The sequence below is a fragment of the Salmo trutta genome, chromosome 17 (assembly GCF_901001165.1).
Source record: "Salmo trutta chromosome 17, fSalTru1.1, whole genome shotgun sequence".
Lineage (NCBI taxonomy): Eukaryota > Metazoa > Chordata > Actinopteri > Salmoniformes > Salmonidae > Salmo > Salmo trutta.
In genome coordinates this window covers 49,333,073-49,355,331 of record NC_042973.1, presented here as the reverse complement: position 1 = coordinate 49,355,331, position 22,259 = coordinate 49,333,073, and the positions used below count along the sequence as shown (strand labels likewise).

The following is a 22,259-nucleotide window of genomic DNA, read 5'->3' as shown; positions in this document are numbered from 1 at the left end:
TTTTGATTTTTACCCCCCCTTTGTTCAGGGACACATTATTCCATTTCTGTTAGTCACATGTCTGTGGAACTTGTTCAGTTTATGTCTCAGTTGTTGAATCTTATGTTCACACAAATATTTACGCATGTTAAGTTTGCTGAAAATAAACACAGTTGACAGTGAGAGGACGTTTATGTGATCGTGCCTCAATGTAATCAAGGTATGAAATGATTGTTATTTTTCACCGCAATCTCTTTTCGGGCTTAGTTGTGGTCTACAAATGATTATAATTATTTTCCGGCCTCCCGACCATTCACTCCGACAAAAATTGGCCCGGGGCTGAATCTAGTTGCCAGCCCCTGCTGTATGGGTTGAAGCTCCATTTCCCTAACCATGTCACTATGCAGCTGAGCTGCTCTTGAACATCTTCTACACACTGTATCAACCATTCATAAAATAGGAAAATCACAACCTTGGTCACTATCTATATAAAGAAGCTCCTTTCTGCTCAGAGAATCAAAAAAAAAAAATACAACAAAAATGCAAAAACGTTTTGTCACATACACCAGATAGGTGCAGTGACTACTGTACCTGCCACCCATATCTAAATATTGTATATCTGCCTCACCTATCAAAGTTTGTATCTTTATCCCATTAGATAGCATGTAATTTATGTAAGGAGAGGTCATTTCAGTCACAGATAGTAGGAGCCATCTATCATTATGGCTATGTATCATCAAGTTGTTGCTATGCAACTCAAATTATACTTTGTCAGGTCATGATAAAAAAAGAATCTTAATCATGTGTACTGTAAGTGCTTTAACTTTGAGGTGTTCTTTTGTAGCTGCACAGAACTGTTGTCTATCAAGAATGCAAGCCCAAATTAGATTGAGTGGAAAATTAATAAGCCATTTAATACACATGATTAAAGTTTTTTTCTTTCCATTTTTTGTGAGTACACCCCTAACAATCACACAAAGTAAAAGAGCGCGTATAACCATGGCAACCATGCTCCCCCTCGGTCTCTCTTGCACCCTCACACCCACACACAGAAATGAAAAAGAAACTGTAGATCACAGCCTAGGAATAGGCTTTTGTGAACAAGCGGCGAAAGCGACATTAATATTCTTTTGTGTGGTAAAGCCCTGATTAAGCTTCAAAGGGTCTCCCACTCTGGCCCCTTCACCAGGAGGGGAATGGAAAGTGCATGGCCATTTTCATAACCTCACGCTAGGCGACAGACGAACAGGACGTGGGGGATTGGGACACTACAGACGGTTTCCCTGTTGTCGTGCCATCGCCATGGCAGAGAACCAAGATTAAAGCACTTCTGTCTGTTTGAGAGGCCAGGGCATCCATCTTGTTTTGTCTGTGTGTGTTGTGGAGACTGTTTTTGTCTGTGTTTGTTGTGGAGACAGGGGCTTGAATAGAACCAAGCAAACACCAGACAGCGGTTGGGTAAGACCAGGGAGAGGGACAAAGGCCGGATCAAATGCTGCATTAATTAAGATAGCACAGGATAGGGCCATGTTCCTATAAGACCAGAAATACTCTAAAGCGAGTGAAAATGGTCTTTTCTAAAATGCTCAAGGAACAATACTCTAAAAGGAGTAGAAACTTTCTTTGCTAAGACGCACAAGCGATGATAAGGACCCAATGGTGTTCTCAATGGTGTTCTCTTTCAAATACTTGTTTCGATGTATCACGTAGGGGTTTGCAAGGACCACCTACTCTCTCGGAAGTACCTAACAAAAGCATCTGTCGGAGACAGACAGGTGAGACCCTCACTTCCATAAAAGAAGCCAGTGTCCGGACCTCTGGTTGTCCTCACGAAGAGTGTCACTACTCTAGCTCTTCTCATATCGACTGTATACCTGTTTGCCTGCTTAATCTGCTCACCATCAAACCGTGAAGGATATTGCTGCTGAGTGTATGTCTTCAGACCCTGTCGAGAGGTTGAGTAGTAACTGCAAGGTTTTTGTTTACGAGTAGAAATTACATTTCTACTTCTCAGTCTCCTTTGGTAGCTAGCGTCACTGCTAGCTATTGAGACTTGGTTGACACTAGAACCGCCTGGCCTTTCAGCCTATAAGTACCCACTAGAAAACGTTGAGAACGTTGCTGGGTGTCCCCATTACTATACGCATCAGATGTATATCAACCCGCAATTTGTGCAAACATAAGCACCAATGCTTGATAGTGCATAAACAATTATAAAGGATGAATTGTATGAAGAAATATTTGTGGAAATATACCCATGTAAAAATATAACAATAGTTATTTGTTGATTTTTTAAAAATGTTACCTTTATTTAACTAGGCAAGTCATTTAAGAAAAAAATTCTTATTTACAATGACGGCCTACCTGGCCAAACCCGGACGACGCTGGGTCAATTGTGCGCCGCCCACGGGTACTCCAAATCACGGCCGGATGTAATACAGCCTGGATTTGAACCAGGGACTGTAGTGATGCCTCTTGCAGTGAGATGCAGTGCCTTGGACCGCTGCACCACTCAGGATAGAGTCAAGGATATGTTTTGTATAATTCTTCAAAGTCCTAGTGAAAAACGTAGGCCTTAAGCCAAATTTCGACATTTCCAAGCATTGACGCATCAATATTCTAAGAGTCCAATTTTATTTATTTCATGTATACTATCGGAAGAATAATCATTTGGTTTTGTTTATGAAGGTCTTAGGTAATATTAGAATACAAAAAAAATATTACTTCAAAAGAACAAAATAGCATTTTCATTAGTTTATGTTACTCTTGACTATCAGTAAAAACAAAAAAACAATAGTTGAAGTCCGTCACAAAGAAATACAGTATAATTTAATTTTGGCAGGTCTAAAGAAACATTGTGTATTTAAACAAAAACAGAATAGCATATTTTAAGATTATTATGTTACAAGTCTTTGCTTAGTAGCCAGAGCAATGCCGCTATGCGAGTGGTCATGTGCTGAATGCATGGTCAGCGCGGATATTCTTGCAAATAATAATATTTGGAAAAAGAAATACACTTATTGCATTTTGAGAGTTATTTGACGAAGGTAAGTGTCATAGAAACTGCAGAATATGCTCTTTATGATACTATATAGAAATCAAAACATTTTACCTGCATCAACATTTTTTACATTTTACCTGCATCAAAACATTTTACCTGCATTTGATAAAGTGGTGCTCCTTTCCCTGCTTCTGTCAACTCCAAGCTGCGCCAATCTCTTCATGTACAATTTGACAATTGATAATATTTGTACTCATCAGACTATCTTCAAATGAATCTTGTCTTTAGGTTATCTTTTATTATGTGTGAAATTAGTTTAGGTATAGTTTAGGTGTAGATTTGATGGACTGGCTGTGCAAGCTGACTGGCATCGTTTGTTTCCCCTCGCTCATCAACTTGGATAGAGTCAAGGATGTTCTACATTATTCTAAAGGCCTACTGCAACAAGTAGAATATTTTGTTTCCCTTACAATAAATGTGATTAGTAATAGAGTTATAGTAAATAAAACAGTCCTGTAACAGCTTATTTTTACAAAGAAAATGTAAAAGGGAATGATATAAAATCATTAACATGTGCTCCAATGCTGGTAAATAGGCATAAAACAAACTCATCATTACACCTAATTTAAATTAAATTGTGAAATAACGTGCACAATTATCACCCATTCATCCATTTGTCATTCATTGAGCGAGGAAAGACTGACACATTAGTGCCTGGCTGGGTACCAACGTCCTACTACAGCGCATTGTCTTGGCAGATTAAGTTGGGAATAGGTGTGAAAAAAAGGGAAAAAAGGCTCCAAATACATTTCTGTTTGTAATTTCAAAATTTGGACAAATGAGCAATGCAAAATACAAAAGTCAGGGAAGGAGCAGGACATTGTTATTATTTTTGGGTAAAAAAATATATATTTACCAAACGTTTTCTGTAGTTGCAGATCAGACCTGCACAATAGTCAGGAGTAATTTTGGACCATTCCTCTTTGCAAAACTGTTTCAGTTCCACAATACTCTCGGGATGTCTGATGTGAACCGCTCTCTTGAGGTCATGCCACAGCATCTCAATAGGGTTGAGGTCAGGACTGAAGAAGGTGTATTTTCTTCTGTTGAAGCCATTCTGTTGTTGATTTACTTCTGTCTTTTGGGTTGTTGTCCTGTTGCGTCACCTTTCTGTTGAGCTTCAATTGGCGGACAGATAGCCTTACATTCTCCTGTAAAATGTCTTGACAAACTTGGGAATTCATTTTTTCTGTCGATGATAGCAAGCTGTCCAGGCCCTGAGGCAGCAAAACAGCACAAAACCATGAAGCTCCCTCCACCATACTTTACAGTTGGAATGAGGTTTTGATGTTGGTGTGCTGTGCCTTTTTTTTCTCCACACATAGTGTTGTGTTACTTCCAAACAACACAACTTTAGTTTAATCTGTCCACAGAATAGTTTGACAGTAGCGCTGTGGAACATCCAGGTGCTCTTTTGCGAACTTCAGACGTGCAGCAATGTTTTTCTGGACAGCAGTGGCTTCTTCCACGGTGTCCTCACATGAACACCATTCTTATTTTGTGTTTTACGTATTGTAGACTCGTCAACAGAGATGTTAGCATCTTCCAGAGATTTCTGTAAGTCTTTAGCTGACACTCTAGGATTCTTCTTAAAACCTCATTGAGTATTCTGTACTGTGCTCTTGCAGTCATCTTTGCAGGACGACCACTCCTAGGGAGAGTAGCAACAGTGCTGAAATTTGAATGTGTCTTACCGTGGACTGACATTTAGAGATACTTTTGTAATTCTTTCCAGCTTTATGCAAGGCAACACATCTTCTGAGATCTCTTTTGTTCGAGGCATGGTTCACACCAGGCAATGCTTTTTGTTAATAGCAAACTCAAATTTTGTGAGTGTTTTTTTAACCAACATCTCCAATCTCGTCTCATTGATTCGCCTCCAGGTTAGTTGACTCCTGACTCCAATTAGCTTTGGAGAAGTCATTAGCCTAGGGGTTCACATACTTTTTCCGACCTAGACTGTGAATGTTTAAATTATCTATTCAATATAGACAAGAAAAATACAATAATTTGTGTATTATTAGTTTAAGCACACTGAGTTTGTCTATTGTTGTGACTTAGATAAAGATCAGATCAAATGTTATGTCAAATGTATGCAGAAATCAGGGTAATTCCAAAGGGTTCACATACTTTTTCTTGCCACTGTATGGCGGCTCCAGTGTTAAGTCATGCTGCAAAGCTAACTTGGCTATCTTGCTGAGAGGCAAGCTAACTTCACTAGCATACCCTACCAGCAATGTGGTAGCATTGCTGGCTCCCTTCTCTAGTCTAGTTAACCTGCGTTCACCCATTGTGTTAATAACGACACCGACCCTCTCAGCCTTCATGGCACTGTCGGTCGCGGGAGAACATTCTCAATCACTCGGTTTCCTTCAGCCAGCACTGAGCTAGCCACGGCACACCTTTACCACAAGGTAGCCGCTAGCTAACTAACGCCCCACTAGCCTCAAGGCTATAGCGTAATATGGTGATCAATATTGTTAGCAGTTAGGCACAAGGCTCCTAACTACAATGCATTCGGAAAGTATTCAGACCCCTTCCCATTGTCCACATTTTGTTACATTACAGCCTTATTCTAAAATGGATAAAATAAAAATGTTTCAATCTACACACAATACCCCATAATGACAAAGTGAAAACAGGTTTTTAGAAATTTTTGCAAATGTATTAAAAAGTTTTTATTTTATTTATTTACATAAGTATTCAGACCCTTTGCTATGACACTCGAAATTGATCTCAGGTGCATCTTGTTTCCATTGTTTATCCTTGAAATGTTTCTACAACTTGATAGGAGTCCACCTGTGGTAAAGTTAATTGATTGGACATGATTTGGAAATGCACACATCTGTCCATAATAAGGTCCCACAGTTGATAGTGCATTGTCTGTAGAGCTCTGAGACAGGATTGTGTCAAGGCACAGATATGGGGAAGGGTACGGCAACATTTATGCAGCATTGAAGATCCCCAAGAATATAGTGGCCTCCATCATTGTTAAATGGAAGAAGTTTGGAAGCACCAAGACACTTCCTAGAGCTGGCCACCTGTCCAAACTCAGCAATCGGAGGAGAAGGGCCTTGGTCAGTGAGGTGACAAAAAACCTGATGGTCACTCTGACAAAGCTCCAGAGTTACTCTGTGGAGATGGGAGAACCTTCCAGAAGGACAACCATCTCTGCAGCACTCCACCAATCAGGCCTTTATGATAGAGTGGCAAGACGGAAGCCACTCCTCAGTAAAAGGCATATGACAGGCTGCTTGGAGTTTGCCAAAAGGCACATAAAGACTCTTAGAACATGAGAAACAAGATTCTCTGGTCTGATGAAACCAAGATTGAACTCTTTGGCCAGAATGCCAAGCGTCACGTATGGAGGAAATCTGCCACCATCCCTATGGTGAAGCGTGGTGATGGCAGCATCATGCTGTGGGGGTGATTTTCAGCGGCAGGTACTGGGAGACTAGTCAGGATCGAGGGAAAGACGAACGGAGCAAAGTACAGAGACCTCAGGACCTCAGACTGGGGCGAAAGTTCATCTTCCAACATGACAACGACCTTAAGCAAACAGCCAAGACAACGCAAGAGTCCCTGATTGTCCTTGAGTGGCCCAGCCAGAGCCCAAACTTGAACCCGATCGAACATCTGTGGAGAGACCTGAAAATAGCTGTGCAGCGACACTCCCCATCCAACCTGACAGAGCTTGAGAGGATCTGCAGAGAAGAATGGGAGAAACTCCCCAAATACAGGTATGCCAAGCTTGTAGCGTCATACTCAAGAAGACTCGAGGCTGTAACTGCTGCCAATGGTAATTCAACAAAGTACTGAGTAAAGGTTCTGAATAATTACATAAATGTGCTATTTTAAAAATATGTATTTAATAAATTAGCAAACATTTATAAAAACCTGTTTTTGCTTCATCATTATGGGGTATTGTGTGTAGATTGATGAGGGGGAAAAAAATTATGGAAAAAGTCAAGGGGTCTAAATACTTTCAGAATGAACTGTATATAGCTTGGTACACCGTTTACACAAGCTACTATTTGCTAGCTACCAGCATCAGGGCTTATAACTATGCCATCTAACTATGCCGTCTATATGCTGTTCTTACAACAGGAGTTGCTCGATCCCCCTAGCAAGCCTTGTCCCTCGCAATGACAACTGTTATCCTGTCCAAGGACAAGCCCTATCAACCAATCACTCATTTATAAAGCCCTTTTTACATAGGCAGTTGTCACAAAGTGCTTATACAGAAACCGAGCCGAAAACCACAGCGAGCAAGAATGCGGATGTAGAAGCACGGTGGCTAGGAAAAACTCCCTAGAAAGGCTGGAGCCTAGGAAGAAACCTAGAGAGGAACCAGGCTCTGAGGGGTGGCCTGTCCTCTTCTGGCTGTGCCCGGTGGAGATTATAAGAGTACAAGGCCATTAAGGCTAGATTGTTCTCCAATATTTTCAAACGTTCAAAGATTACCAGCAGGGTCAAATAATAATCACAGTGGTTAAAGAGGGTGCAACAGGTCAGCATCTCAGTAGTAAATGTCAATTGGCTTTTCATAGCCGAGCATTCAGAGGTTGAGTCAGCAGGTGTGGTAGATAGAGAGAGTTAAAACAGCAGGTCTAGCTGCAGGCAGAACCGCAGAAACTGGATCAGCACCACAATCAGCAGCATGTTCTTGTGCTTGCGGCTCCATGATAGCGGGTGAAAGATGCCCATCCTCTATACATAGGGAACATGGCCAGGAGGCGCTCGAGGACCAGTGAGCACTCGACAGCTTACGAGAGAAGGTCTGAAGAAGAGGCTGAAACGTGCTTCTATCTCGATAGCCCCTCTTGCCTCAGAGCCAACAGCGACAGCTGAGGCTCAGCTCTCCGCAACTGGGGTGAGGTCATTGATAGGGGTGAGGTCATTGATAGCCTTGTCTCCCTCCCCACACTATCTGATGACGTAGTGTCATGGGAAGGCGAGTTAGGGGATGACGAGGATGACTCACGAAGATCAACGAGATAGCGCAGGAATTGGGGACTGATGTCTCCCGCCCACTCACACATGCAGACCTGAGTGCAGTGGAGGTGCCCCTCCTTCAGTGGAGTTTGGCCTCCTTCATGTCTGCAAGTGGGCCACGGCCAGACTCGACATCAAGTCTTGTTTTGGGGCTCAGGGCTGGCAAGGAACATATACGATGGGAAGTGACTCCAGTCCCAAACAGCCCCGATAAAGGAACTACTCCCTGCAGTACCAGCTTGCCTCAGGGAAGCTAAGAGCGTGTGGAAAAAACCCTCACTAGCAGGAGGGACATACACATCATGGAGGAATCTGGGTTTGGCAACCCTCCCATGGTGTAGCCATCACTGACTCACCACCTCAGCCCCTCATGCCGTGTTATTAATGACTCACTCCCTGGGAAGGTAGAGTGCTTAACTGCCTCCGTTTCGCAGAAAAAGGTACAAGGCATCAGCCGAAGCAATTAGAGCTCTCAATGTGACCTCTTTATTGTTGGCATATCAGGCTACTTGGAGGAGGTGGGGAAGCAACTGGACTCAGAGACCCTAGACCCAAATGTATGGGTGGAGATATGTATGATTACAGACCTGAGCTTCCTTGCCTCCCATAGTGCCATCCAAGGCTGTGGTCGTACCATGAACCTAGCGGTGGAGGGAGAAAGGGCACTTTGGCTGAGCATATCCTGCTTAACAGATACGGGAAAAGTGGACCTTCTGGATGCCCCAGTGACACCCAAGGAGTTGTTTGAGCCTATTGTCGCAGCTGTGTGGCAGAAGTGTGACATTCGCAAAAAGGAAGCCAAAGCCCCCCCCCCCCCCCCCCTTCTCCATGGAGCAGGGTCAAGACGTAACAGTTATGTAGCTGTCCTACTGCCCAGGATTAGGAATACTGCGCTGCAGGTGTTTCCTTCTTCCTTTTGCCTGACGTCTTATGTCATGACGCTGGATGCTCTGTCCTAAGAGCTTGCTTTCTGTATCAATCCAGACTGACTTACGGCAGCCTGGTAGAAGCAACAATCCTATAGGGCCAGGGGAGACCCCATCCCATAACATGGTAACCATGCGGTTTGGGGTGGAAAAGCTGACACAACCAAGAGAGGTGGATGATGCCGTATGCTTTCCCTCCTAATCTTTGAGACCCTTGATGACCAGTGATTTTCCGGTTGGCAGTGTACAACCCCGCTTACATCCAGTCCTGGCAGCTATCATCATGCAAGGCTTATACTCTAGCGTTAGAGGTTCTCAAAGTGGGGTCCGCGGATGTACAGCAGGGGGTCCGCAGGCAGATCTCAAAATATACAAATATATATATTTTGTAATAACAAACCATTACATTATTTTTATGAATATTTATAGCAACAACAGATGAAACACATTTTGGCCAAGGGTGTTATAAAATACAATGCAATACAACACAATGTCATATTATTAATCTACAATTGATGTTCTTAACCCTGGACAACATGGGCCAGGGAGGCTCAGAGGGATATTGGTATCCAGTGCTCCACCAATTATTCAACTTAATATTATGTAAAACAAAATGTACATAAATGCACTGTCATTTAAAGCTATAATCCTTAGTTGCTACATCCATTTTTGGTATGGAATACCATGATATATACCATTGATATATATATATATATATATATATATATATATATATATATATATATATATAATACCATTGATTCTTGAAGAATATAACTTGCAAATGCCTCATGAGCTTAGTTCAACTGTCATACCACATCAGAACTCAAAATATAAGCTTGTTTTTTATATATATATATATATATATATATATATATATATATATATATATATATATATATATATATATATATATATATATATATATATATATATATATCATTTTGATACCATGGATGGTCAGTGATTGCATCCATAGCTCTGTCTATGAATTTGAGAGTAGTTACATTTCTCCAGACCCATCCCTCAGCTTTTTACCAAAACAGAGGTGTGTAGAATTGTAGAATTGCAGGAAATTAGCTTGAAAACTGGAATATTTTCTCTTGATACCAAGGTGGCCCAGCTAGTACATAACGTTCTGAGAACCATATGTTTCTTGGAGCTTGGTGAGAGCGTGGTTGTCCAATGGTTATTTTGCATATAACCTTCCCACAACATTCTGGGAATGGTGTAGGATACCCAGCTAGTAAATAACGTTCTGAGAAACATGTTTCTTAGGTGGGAATTTCAGTACTTACCTACAGGTGTCCTCATGGTTCTATTTAAAGTCATATTCTCAGAACATTAAGAAAACTTTCCATAAAAAAAAACACAAGAAAACGTTAATAACATTCAAAGAACGTTCTAAGAATGTTATTTAAAAACATATACATTACGTTCTCAGTGTCGACAAAACTAATCTCTATCCTCTATCTTGTTAAGTGCGTTCATGTGTTGGCCACGCACACTAATTGTCTACACCTGATCTTAATGAAAGCTCATTTCCTTTGAAATGGGGTCTGTTTGCATAGACTAAAATGAACAGTCTTTAAAAAAGAACACAGCTCGCTAGCGCCATCCTGGTGGCTTAGTGGACTAATTACATGGATAGAGAGCAGAAAATCATAGGTTTAAACCTCACTGATGCCATGCCACAATAAAAAAGAAATGTGTTTGCATGATTAATGCCTAAGCAAATTAATTACGATGTGTCCTATCTGTGCTTGGAGTTCATAACAGTTGAACTAAGCTAGGAGTGTTATTAAAAGTCTTATTGAAACATATTTTCAGAACATTATATAATTACCTTCAAATAACCTATAATATCTGTTCTCAGAACGTTAATAAAACTTTGAGGGAACCATAGTAAAACAGTCTCAGAACCTTTCTGCAACCAAAAAATGAACGTTCCCATAAAAAGTAAAATCACTTCCGTTCTCAGAACATTTAAAAACCTTTCTGTTTCACCAGTCAGGAAACGTATGGCTTCATTCTCAGAACCAACGTTCACACAACTTCTAAGGAACCAAATGTGCTAGCTGGGGGGGGGGGGGGGCGTTTAAAATGTTCCTTCCTAGGGCCCGAGACTTGGTTTGTCTGGCCATGCACTGCTGAAGTCATAGTAAAACTCCTTGTATGCTATTTCTGTCTCCCTCGAGTTATGAGGGGGTCCCTGATGAATGTGCTATCACAAAATGGTTTCCCTGCCCCAAAAATATTGAAAACATGCCCCAGCGATGAAACAATTCTCCATCCTCACACAGATGATTTAGCATTCGGGACATAGCCGGTGAGAAAGAAAAAAATATATACAGTATATAAAAAAAAAACTATAGAAAGAGACAGGCCTGTGAGTCTTGAAAAGACTGCCAGACCCTAATGCACACTCAGTTGGTGTGTTTTTCTCGTGGAAAAGCTGTGTGACTATACAGATTGTTCTATCCTACATTCTGTTTTCCATGATCCTATGCTCCTTGCAGGATCTTTTAGACTGAGAGAAGGTTCATCTTGTTAAGTTCATTTTGCCGCTTTCTCGGCCTGCCAAGTCCCTGACAGTGATACAGTTTATCCATAACTGTAGTGTAGTCTCTAAGGGGGCACATCGCTTAAGACCAGTCTAAGCTTTTAGCTTGTCGTGGGACATGTGCTTAAATCCTTTCACAGCGGCTATTAGCCACTGAAAAGCGTGGAGACGGCATATTACTCCTTTTGCTTTACTACTGCCCTTGGCGTCCCTAAATGTATGGGTGGACTGTGCTTGACCAGCAAATGTTCAAGCCCACAGTCTGCCCAGGGATTTTTCAGGTTAATATACTTAACCAATCTTTGACCCGGTCAACTTTTTCCCCATTGTCGCACCTTGGAGCCTATGGCTTCTCGCCTGTTGCCTTACCTAGAAGGACATCCCTGTCGTTGTCCAGTATGTACGGTTCACATTTACTTGGATTGTACGTGAGGTCGGGCAAGGGTGTCATGCTCTTTGCTCATTGGGCAACCACCCTTAGAAGAGGGTGGGCCCTTCTCTTTTCGACAATATCCTGCCGAATCATGGGACCATAATATTTATTTATAATAGTGCAAGGGTGATAGCCATCAGAGGGGCCAGGAAGGGCCCTCTCCTACAGGGGGTTTACCTCTTGGACACTGTTTTTGGGCCGTCTCATTATACTGAGATGTTGTGCTTCCCCTCACTTTGTTATAAGGTTTCTCCCAATGGATTATCTCTGCACCTTCTCAGAGCTTCGGGACCTCTGATGGTGGCTGATGTTGGGACTTCCCTGGCTTCGGAGAGCCTGTTTTGCAAAACGGGAGTTGGCCATATCCCCACGTGATATATCGAAATGAGTATTTGAAAGAGAACTTCAGGTTACTTGCGTAACCCCGGTTATCTAATAACATGAGTGAGATGTAGCGCCACATTCAGAGCGTAAGGAAGAGAAGCATGCTTGAGAATAACCAGAGGGTAGGAGACTGGCTCCTTTATGGAAGTGAGGGTCTCCCCTCCTTCGCCACTTTACCTGTCTGTCTCCAACAGATGCTTTTGATCGGTACTTCTGAGAGAGTAGGCAGTCCTAGCGAACCCCTACATGTGATACATCTCACTCATATTATCAGAGAACCGGAGTTATGCAAATAACTTTACGTTTTTCACACCTTGGGTAGATTAAGAACGACCTGACACAGTTTCTCCTGACTTGGCTCCAGCCTGACACGGAATGAAGGGTTAACGCTAAAAACAACAGTGACGTTATCATCATAGAATTTTCCGATAGGGATTAAAGCCTTAGAAAAAAAAAGTGTTAGGTATTTAACCAATGACCTTGACTCTGACCTTGTAACTGGCCAGCTAATAGTAGTCATATGACAAGAGAAAACATGGATAAAGGATCAAGATGACCTGCTAAAGAAGATGGTAGCGGATGCAGATCAATGTCGACTGTTAGCCTGTTTGGCTAATCCATCCGGATGCTAGTCACGGTACTGTCAACTTGGCTACAGTAACATCCACACCCGGATCACATGAGCTCCAGATCATTTCCAGTCAGTTATCATTAGGAAGACCTGTCAAGGTCTATCAGGTATACAGTAACTAACAAGCTTTCCCTCATGACTCACATTTGACTGACTAAACCAGGTATACAGTAACTATCTAGCAAGCTCTCTCTCTCACAAACTTGCTCCCTTACACCAAGCTCTCTTTCTTTCACTCTTTCTTACTTGCAGACTGTTAAGTCAATATCCCATCTCATTACCACCCCCCCCTTTACTCTCTCACTCTCTCTCACCTTCCCGGAGGACTGGATGCCCTTGATCATGGCGAGGCAGACTATGGACCAGGCGGCCAGCAGACAGATGGTCATCCTCCAGTTGAGGCCTCCGCTCTCAGATATGGAGTCAGAGATGTTCAAAGCCTCACGGTACCAGTAGTAGGTGGTGGCCGAACTCTTCTCACACTCTGGCACCACAACTGGAGGGAGGAGGGACAGACAAAATTGTGGTTGTTACTGATTAGACTAGAGCACGTTTTATAATGGATTACGGTGTGTCTACAGTATGGCTAATGGCTTACTGTATCGCTTCCACTGGGAAGTGTCTAAGCACTATAGCTTTATTACCTGTTTTTTATGAACTTGTATGCTAGTTATGAAGAGCCACCTGTATAGCTCTTGCCTCTTGTGTAATGAAGAGCATGTGCTGGATGAAGGTGAGTGTGTGTATCTTACACATTGTGGTTTTGTTCTTGACCAGGGGACACTCGTGCCATGGCAGAGGCTGCTGGAAGGACTGGGAGAAGTAGAAGAGACTCCACCCAATGATCACATTGTAGTAGAGGGCCACAAAGAAGCACACCTGCAGAACAAAAAGTTATAGTGTTGAATACACACATATCACATTTGAGATCAGAATTTTAACACCCACAATGTTAAATTTAACACTTTCTTAGAAATTATATTTGACCCACCAAAACAGTGTTAAACTAAAACTTTTCAAAGTGTTGATAAACTAACACCCCCAGAGGGTTGGATCCCTAACACTGTGGGAGTTGCAAATGCCAACTTGTGACAGAGACATGGATGTTGTAATTCCTATTGGAATCCAGCCATAGGGAGGATATTGAAACTTCTTATCACCCATAATCTGCATTCACAATGAGTGCTATGGTAATTTGTCAAACAAAATTACCTAAACCATCTAAACTGGAAGAACAGTCTCAGTAATGGGTGCAATAAGCCCAACCACTTACAGATTGGATTAAAAAAAAATCTGTTATTTATCTTAGATCAATTAATCAATCAATGTGCATGCAGAAAGATATAACATTTTTTTTTAAATATTATAAAATCTACCTGCAAAAAAGCATGCTGGGAAATAGGATAATGAGACCCCTCCCAAGTATTTTTCACTCTGAGAGAGTTAACGGAAATGAACTCAACATAGTTGAGAAACAACCACACCACGAAGTGTTGATTCATCTGTGATTCAATGAACACTTCATTTATTCACTGCAGGTGGCGTCAATTTCAATCCCACTGGTGTTAACCCCACTAGAATCATCACTCAGATCTAATGCTCACAACACTTTTACCTCAACACCGAGTGTAACTGATTGAGGTTTACAACTAGGTTATGGTGATGCCCATCTACTGTCAGAATATGGTTAGAGAGCAGGCAGAGGCAGAGATGCAATTTGGTTTAACCTCTTATGGCTAGAGGGCAGTATTTTCACGGCTGGATAAAAAATGTACCCGATTTAATCTGATTATTAGTCCTGCCCAGAAACTAGAATATGCATATAATTATTAGCTTTGGAGAGAAAACACTCCAAAGTTGCTAAAACTGTTTGAATGGTGTCTGTGAGTATAACAGAACTCCTATGGCAGGCAAAAACCTGAGAAGGTTCTGTTCAGGAAGTACCCTGTCTGACCATTTATTTGCTTTCTTTGACATCTCTTCCAAAAACTAAGGATCTCTGCTGTTACGTGACACTTCCCACGGCTCCAATGGGCTCTCAGAGCCCGGGAAAAACAGGAATGACGTAATTCAATGCCCTGGCTGAAACAAAGGAGAGCAAAAGCTAAGTGGTCTCTCAGTGGGGAAATGCTTACGCTCGCGACCCGCCCCGCCCCCGGCTTTCGGTTTTTCCCTCAGTCTACAGGCATGCAGATTCCCGGTCGGAATATTATCGCTTTTCTACGAGATAAATTGCATAAAAATTGGTTTTAAACAGCGGTTGACATGCTTCGAAGTACGGTAAGGGAATATTTAGACATTTTTTGTCACATTCTGCGCCATGCGCGCGACCGTGATTTAGCATTCTGATAGTGTCTAGAACGCAAGAACAAAACGTCGTTGATGGAACATAACGATGGATTATTTGGGACCAAACCTACATTTGTTATTGAAGTAGAAGTCCTGGGAGTGCATTCTGACGAAGAACAAGAAAGGTAAGACCATTTTTCTTATAGGAACTGTGATTTTGGTGAAGGCTAAACTGGTTGGGTGTCTAAATAGCTAGCCCTGTGATGCCGGGCTATGTACTTAGAATATTGCAAAATGTGCTTCATCCGAAAAGCTATTTTAAAATCGGACATATCGAGTGCATAGAGGAGTTCTGTATCTATAATTCTTAAAATAATTGTTATGCTTTTTGTGAATGTTTATCGTGAGTAATTTAGTAAATTCACCGGAAGTGTTCGGTGGGAATGCTAGTTCTGAACGTCACATGCTAATGTAAAAAGCTGTTTTTTGATATAAATATGAACTTGATTGAACAGACATGCATGTATTGTATAACATAATGTCTTAGGTGTGTCATCTGATGAAGATCATAAAAGGTTAGTGCTGCATTTAGCTGTGGTTTTGTTTTTTGTGACATTATATGCTAGCTTGAAAAATGGGTGTCTGATTATTTCTGGCTGGGTACTCTGCTGACATAATCAAATGTTTTGCTTTCGCTGTAAAGCCTTTTTGAAATCGGACAGTTTGGTTAGATAAAGGAGAGTCTTGTCTTTAAATAGCTGTAAAATAGTAATATGTTTGAAAAGTGGAAGTTTTCGGATTTTAGAGGAGTTTGTATTTCGCGCCCCGCCCATCAATGTATATTGGAGCAGACGTTCCGCTAGCGGAACATCTAGATGTAAGAGGTTTAAGAGTCTTTATATATTCAGGTGATAATACATGGCATGGAATGATTGACAGTTGCTGACATGAGACTTTGTCTACCAACTGGCTCAGTTGGTAGAGTTGGGGTCAGTTGGTAGAGCATGCTGTTTGCAACGCCAGGGTTGTGGGTTCGATTCCCACGGGGGACCAGTACGGGGGAAAAAAATGTATGAGATGTATGCATTCACTACTGTAAGTCGCTCTGGATAAGAGCGTCTGCTAAATGACTAAAATGTAAATGTAATTGGATGGACTAGCTGGTGGGTCTGTAGCAGGGAAGGCTGCTGAGGGGAGGACAGCTCATAATAATGGTTGGAAGGGAGCAAATGGAATGGCATCAAACACAAGGAATCCATGTCTGATGTATTTGACACCATTCCACCTATTCCTCTCCAGCCATTACCACGAGCCCGTCCTCCCCAATTAGGGTGCCACCAACCTCCTGTGGTCCGTAGAGTATGTTTGTATGGCTTCTATTTCAATGACGCATACTGTTTCTTGGTGAGAGTTGTATGACGTGCCCAATTGCTCAACTTTGTCTGGGTGAAGCACCCCGGATTGAAAAGAGGCGCCCTCAAACCTGCCCGTTTAAATATCTGGCCATAGCGTTATATAGCGGGTACACCTTCAACGAGTGCCCTCCATCCTCACGTGACCATAGAGTTGGGTAGGGGGCACACCTGCCACGAATGCCCTCTCCCCACCTCCACATCACCGATCAGGGAATTCTGAACACAGAGATTTTAACCACACATTTGCTGTGCACAATCCAAATCATCATTACTACCTGAACACAATCAAATCCATCTAAAGTTATCGTTATAATGCTTTTATCAATAAAAACAACTTGACAGCAACCCAAACCTAAACCCCAGAGGAGCAAGGCCAAGGCAACGCCCTAGTTAAACAACACAGATCCTGAATACAGAATACTGATCTACATGAAACCATGCTCAACCAACACGTGTTGTCATGGTGGACACGTGCTGCCAGTTAGTTCGCAGAAAGGTGTCGTGCCCTATTCAATACCCAGAATTTCCTCTGCTCTAACCTGTTACTCTTTAAAGCAGCTTGTCTTGTCCTTTGTCAATTATTGTCCTTTGTCTGTCTCTCTGTGTGTGTGCATGCAAAAAAATCCTTCTCGTGTGTGTGTGCTTTCGCCCTTTTTCTAAGGTGTGGTGCCCACAGTGGTAGTGGTAGTGGCAGTGCCGCTGACTCACCACACAGCTGGCAAACCCGATGCCCCCAAGACGAGGGCTGATGTAGTTCCACACCCCGATGCTGCCCCTGCGGATCCGCTGCCCCACTGACAGCTCCAGGAAGAACAAGGGGATGCCAATCACAATCAGAAGGATCAGATAGGGCACCAGGTACGCCCCTGTGAAGAAGAAGAAACACACCAGGGTCAGAAACAGTATCTCTCGCACACACACAAACACCATGTAGTGACTGCACACCACACCAGTTTCTGCCTCGTTGTGTCCTAGCATGACTCAAGTAATATTCCCTCATCGTGGTGTGTGGTGCCACCAAATAGTATATCAAGTTGGAATTTACTCAGGTCTCAAATTACCCAAATTGAGCTGTGGTTACTTGAGTCCACATCAGAGAGATAACATTCCTTATTTCCTTTATAGGGAGAATAGGAAGAATTACTAAGACACAGACCGTAATAGCACAGCTCTGTAGAACACAGGGTCGGTCTGTCTGGGAAGATACTCTCAGGGCATCAGAACATACTCAGAAGACATGAGACTGCAACTGGAGGACACATGGTAGATAGAGATCACATAAAAACCTTTGTTCAAAGGAAATGGTGGTTGGCATTAAGCATGTACTATAATCTTTCAATGTTTTTACTGCCAGAGCCATATTGCCACAAGTAACTGGAAGAGATTAATACAATGTATAGTCAGTAGATCACGTGAATAAAAACAAACCTCCAAGTCTTTATTAACTGTTTTGCTTCTAACTAATTGAACTGCAAAGTCACTCATTGTGAATCAGAAATAAGGATATCACATCTGACAATAAGCTATAGTTTCAAAACCAAGTTTGTTCTTGTCTGGAAAACAGAAGAAAAGTCACTGGTTTCAGCTTCACGAAGATTAGCTGGCCCGGAATGGCAGATAGGCCTACTCGTCAACCAGGAACCAAAGCACGTTGGAAATGTATCTATCACATGAAACCTACTGTATCTTCTCTCATACTTGCTCAACATGTTTCCAACCCCACTGATTATTTTTCACCTTTATTTAACCTTTAGTGGCCACACACGTCTCCAACTCAATCATCCAGTTTGTTGACGACACAACAGTGGTAGGCCTGATTACCAACAATGATGTGACAGCCTATAGGGAGGAGGAGAGAGCCCTGGCGGAGTGGTGCCAGGAAAATAACCTCTCTCTCAAACAAAACAAAGGAGCTGATCATGGACTACAGGAGACAGCAGAGAAAGCATGCCCCTATCCACATCGACGGGGCCGCAGTGGAGAGAATCAAAAGCTTCAAGTACATTACTGACGACCTGAAATGGTCCCTTCACACAGACAGTGTGGTGAAGAAGGCGCAACAGCACCTCTTCAATCTCAGGAGGCTGAAAATGTTTGTCTTGGCCCCTAAGGCCCTCACAAACTTCTACAGATGCATCATTGAGAGCACCCTGTCGGGCTGTATCACCACCTGGTATGGCAATTGCAGCGTCTGCAACCGGGATTGTTCGGTCAGCCCAACACATCATCAGCGGCACACTGCTTGCCCTCCAGGACATCTACAGCACCCGGTGTCACAGGAAGGCCAAGAAGATCATCAAAGACCTCAGCCACCAGAGCCACAGCCTGTTCACCCCGCTACCATCTTAAGAGGCAGTACAGGTGTATCAAAGCTGGGACGAGAGACTGATAAACAGCTTTTATCTCCAGGCCATCAGAGAGTTAAATACTCACCACTAACCAGCCCCCGCCCAGAACTCTTCCCTGAACCTTAGCCACTGTTACTAGCCGACTAGCACCCGGTACTTTACCCTGCACCTTAGAGACTGCTTTGACCTATGTATATACAGTCATTGAACACTGGTCACTTTAATAATGTTTACATACGGTTTTACAGACTTTATATGTATATACTTTATTCTAGCTATGGCTCATCCTATATACATAACTACTGTTGTATACATCTTTCTATTAATATACAGTGACTTCAGAAAGTATTTACACCCCTTGACTTTTTCCACAATTTTTTATGTTACAGCCTGAACTTAAAATGTATTAAATTGAGATTTTTTGGTCACTGGCCTACACACAATACTCCATAATGTCAACGTGGAAAGATGCTTTTCAAATATTTTACCTAATTAATTCAATCCAGCTCACTCCAACCTCAGCCTCCACATCTGGTTTCCTACAACTCATCCAAGCTTCCCTGGATCTGCACTTCATCTCTCCCTGTGTTACAAAAAAATATCTTGCTTCATTCATCCCTGTTTCCTGGTCTGAGTCTTCTCTTGGGTTCCCCTGTGCTGCTCCGCTTAACAGATACAGGCCTCCTTCCTAACTCAGTTGCCGGAGAGGAAGGAAACCACTCAGGGAATTCACCACGAGGCCAATGGTGACTTTAATGCAGTTAATACAGGTTTCCTGATCTTTCTTATTTCTCAGCTATAGGATAGACACTTCAGAACAAACTTCCTTTAGATATTTTTTGGGGGGGACTACATGTTCCATGTATTGAATCTGTTATTCCTATGAGCCAATAGCAGTAAGGCCAAATAATATTTTTCATTAAATTGTTTTATCTTTTATACTTCAAGGGGTCTTACAATTCAAAATCAAGTAGCAAACTGATCCGTGGTATGACCTTAAAACAATACCATATAGCTTATTAGAACGCCCTCGCCTCCCACCCTCCCCCGGCTTAGACAGGGCGTATCATCTTATGGGTTAATGGCTGTCATAGGAAAAAACTGAGGATGGATCAATATTGCAGTTACTCCACATAATGTAAGTATTAGAGTTTGAGTCTGACACAGTGGCTGGTTTAACTTGTGAACGATATATTTTCTGTAGCACACCTGATAGTCACTATATGGTTTTTGTTCTTCCATCCCTAAGCCCCCTACATTGAGTCTGAGAACTGCCAGCACACAGCTGACATTAAGGAATGTTGCCCACAAAAGGAGTTGCGGTGTGTGTGTAGTATTTGTAATTCACCCTTGAAAATCAAATTTTGCCATTCCATTGTGTGGGTTATCTTACAGTTCATGCATCTTGTGTCATTGGGGCTAATCATGATGGTGGGTTATTATTATTTCACTTTCTATCTCCTTTTGTCTTTCCACTATCATCAATCTAATGATGGACATTTTAGGAAATTCTACTGTCTGCACAGCTTCCCAGGCAACCACCGCTGCAGGAATGCTGTATATCATAGTTATTCATTTCAATTGAGCATTTCAGGCACACACTCCAAAAAGTGCACAACCAAATATTTCATAATTCAACTCTCCCCTCCCCTTCCCTCTGAAGCTAGGACAGCAGAGTCCCTGCCCATCTTCCGAAAACATCTGAAACCCTACCTCTTCAAAGAGTATCTTAAATAATCCCACAGAACCCCCCCCCCCCCTAAAATTTTTTACTTACTATGACTGTGATATGTTTGTCCCACCTAGCTATCTAAAGATGAATGGACTAACTAAGTCGCTCTGGATAAGAACGTCTGCTAAATGAATAAAATGTACAAATGTTAATCAATCTCTGTAGTTGGTTGCATTTTCTAAAGCCTAAGTAATTCACTTTTACGTGATATATCACATTTTGTTAATTTGCATTGTTATTTTCAAGCATTTGGATGGGACATGAGTGCTACAAATTGTACAACTCAATGGGTCCTGCACACTGTAGGTCAGCTGTGTGCCTATACTATTAGGCTTATGATTCTAATCTTTTTATGTCAAATGACGTCTCACCATTATTTCTCACATTTATTTCATGTTGATCAATATTTCGGCTATGCTTGCCTATTGTAACTGATCAAATAAATGTCTGATCAATACATATTGTAATTTATAACGCTAATAGAGGCACCAATAAATTGTCCAGATCACTTATTGTATGCTCTTTTCAAGTACATTCCCTTATGTCTGAGCTTCTAAAGTGACTCAGGCTTTACTAATTATTGTGACGTGTATTCAGTGAACTAATTAGTTACAAAACAATAGAAATGCATTGTTTATTGCTGCTGTTTGTCTGATCCAACAGTCCACGATCAGCTCTGTTGACCATGTTAGCATTTTGCTGAGGAAATAGGGTGAGGTACACTATTTCTGTTCGGAATGACATGTGGCTCATTATTTACATGGTCATCAATGACATGTGTGCATGTTTACCTTGTTACCTGGCAACAACCACATGAGCGTTTCAAAGAGCTGTCAGTCAAGGCAAACTTATTAATAAAAGATCCCCGCCCACTCATTCTGTTCTTAGAGGGTACAATTTCTTCAATTCTGAGCTTTTTATTTGTGTAAAAATATTATGGGTGATGTTTTGGTCATTCAAAGGCTATTTTTACTTGGGAAATAGGATGACTACTACCTTTCAAGGACAGGAGTTTTTCAGGATAAAAAAAAAATGAAATGGAGATGAGCACAGACAAAATCCTAGAGGAAAACCTGGTTCAGTCTGCTTTCCACCTGACACATGAAGATTAATTCACCTTTCAGCAGGAAAATGACCTAAAACACAAGGCCAAATCTATGTGAGTTTCTGAACGGCCGAGTTAGTTTTGACTTAAGTCTATAGCAAGACTTGAATGGTTGTTTAGCAATGATCAACAACCAATTTGACAGAGCTTGAAGATTTTGGAAAAGAATAATGCAAATATTGTACAATCCAGGTGGGAAAAACTCCTAGATACTTATCCAGAAAGACTCACAGCTGTAATCGGGTGAAAACATTTTTTGAATTCAGGCTGTAACACAAAATGTGAAATAATTCAATGGGTATGAATACTTTCTGAAGGCACTATCTTGATTAGATAAGTATTCAACCCCCTGAATCAATACATGTTAGAATCACCTTTGGCAGCGTTTATAGCTGAGT

At 41.8% G+C, this 22,259-nt stretch overlaps 1 protein-coding gene across 1 annotated transcript in view; it reads right to left on the bottom strand.

Moving 5' to 3' along the window:
- LOC115152339 (sodium-dependent neutral amino acid transporter B(0)AT2) overlaps nt 1-22,259 on the bottom strand; it is a 61,094-nt gene that overhangs the window by 25,100 nt on the left and 13,735 nt on the right. Inside the window, exons 3-5 of the mRNA XM_029697109.1 lie at nt 17,385-17,542; nt 13,725-13,851; nt 13,287-13,468 (exon numbers count right to left, since the gene is read on the bottom strand). Of these exons, the coding sequence (XP_029552969.1) occupies nt 13,287-13,468; nt 13,725-13,851; nt 17,385-17,542 (467 nt within the window). The remainder of the gene's footprint in view (nt 1-13,286; nt 13,469-13,724; nt 13,852-17,384; nt 17,543-22,259) is intronic.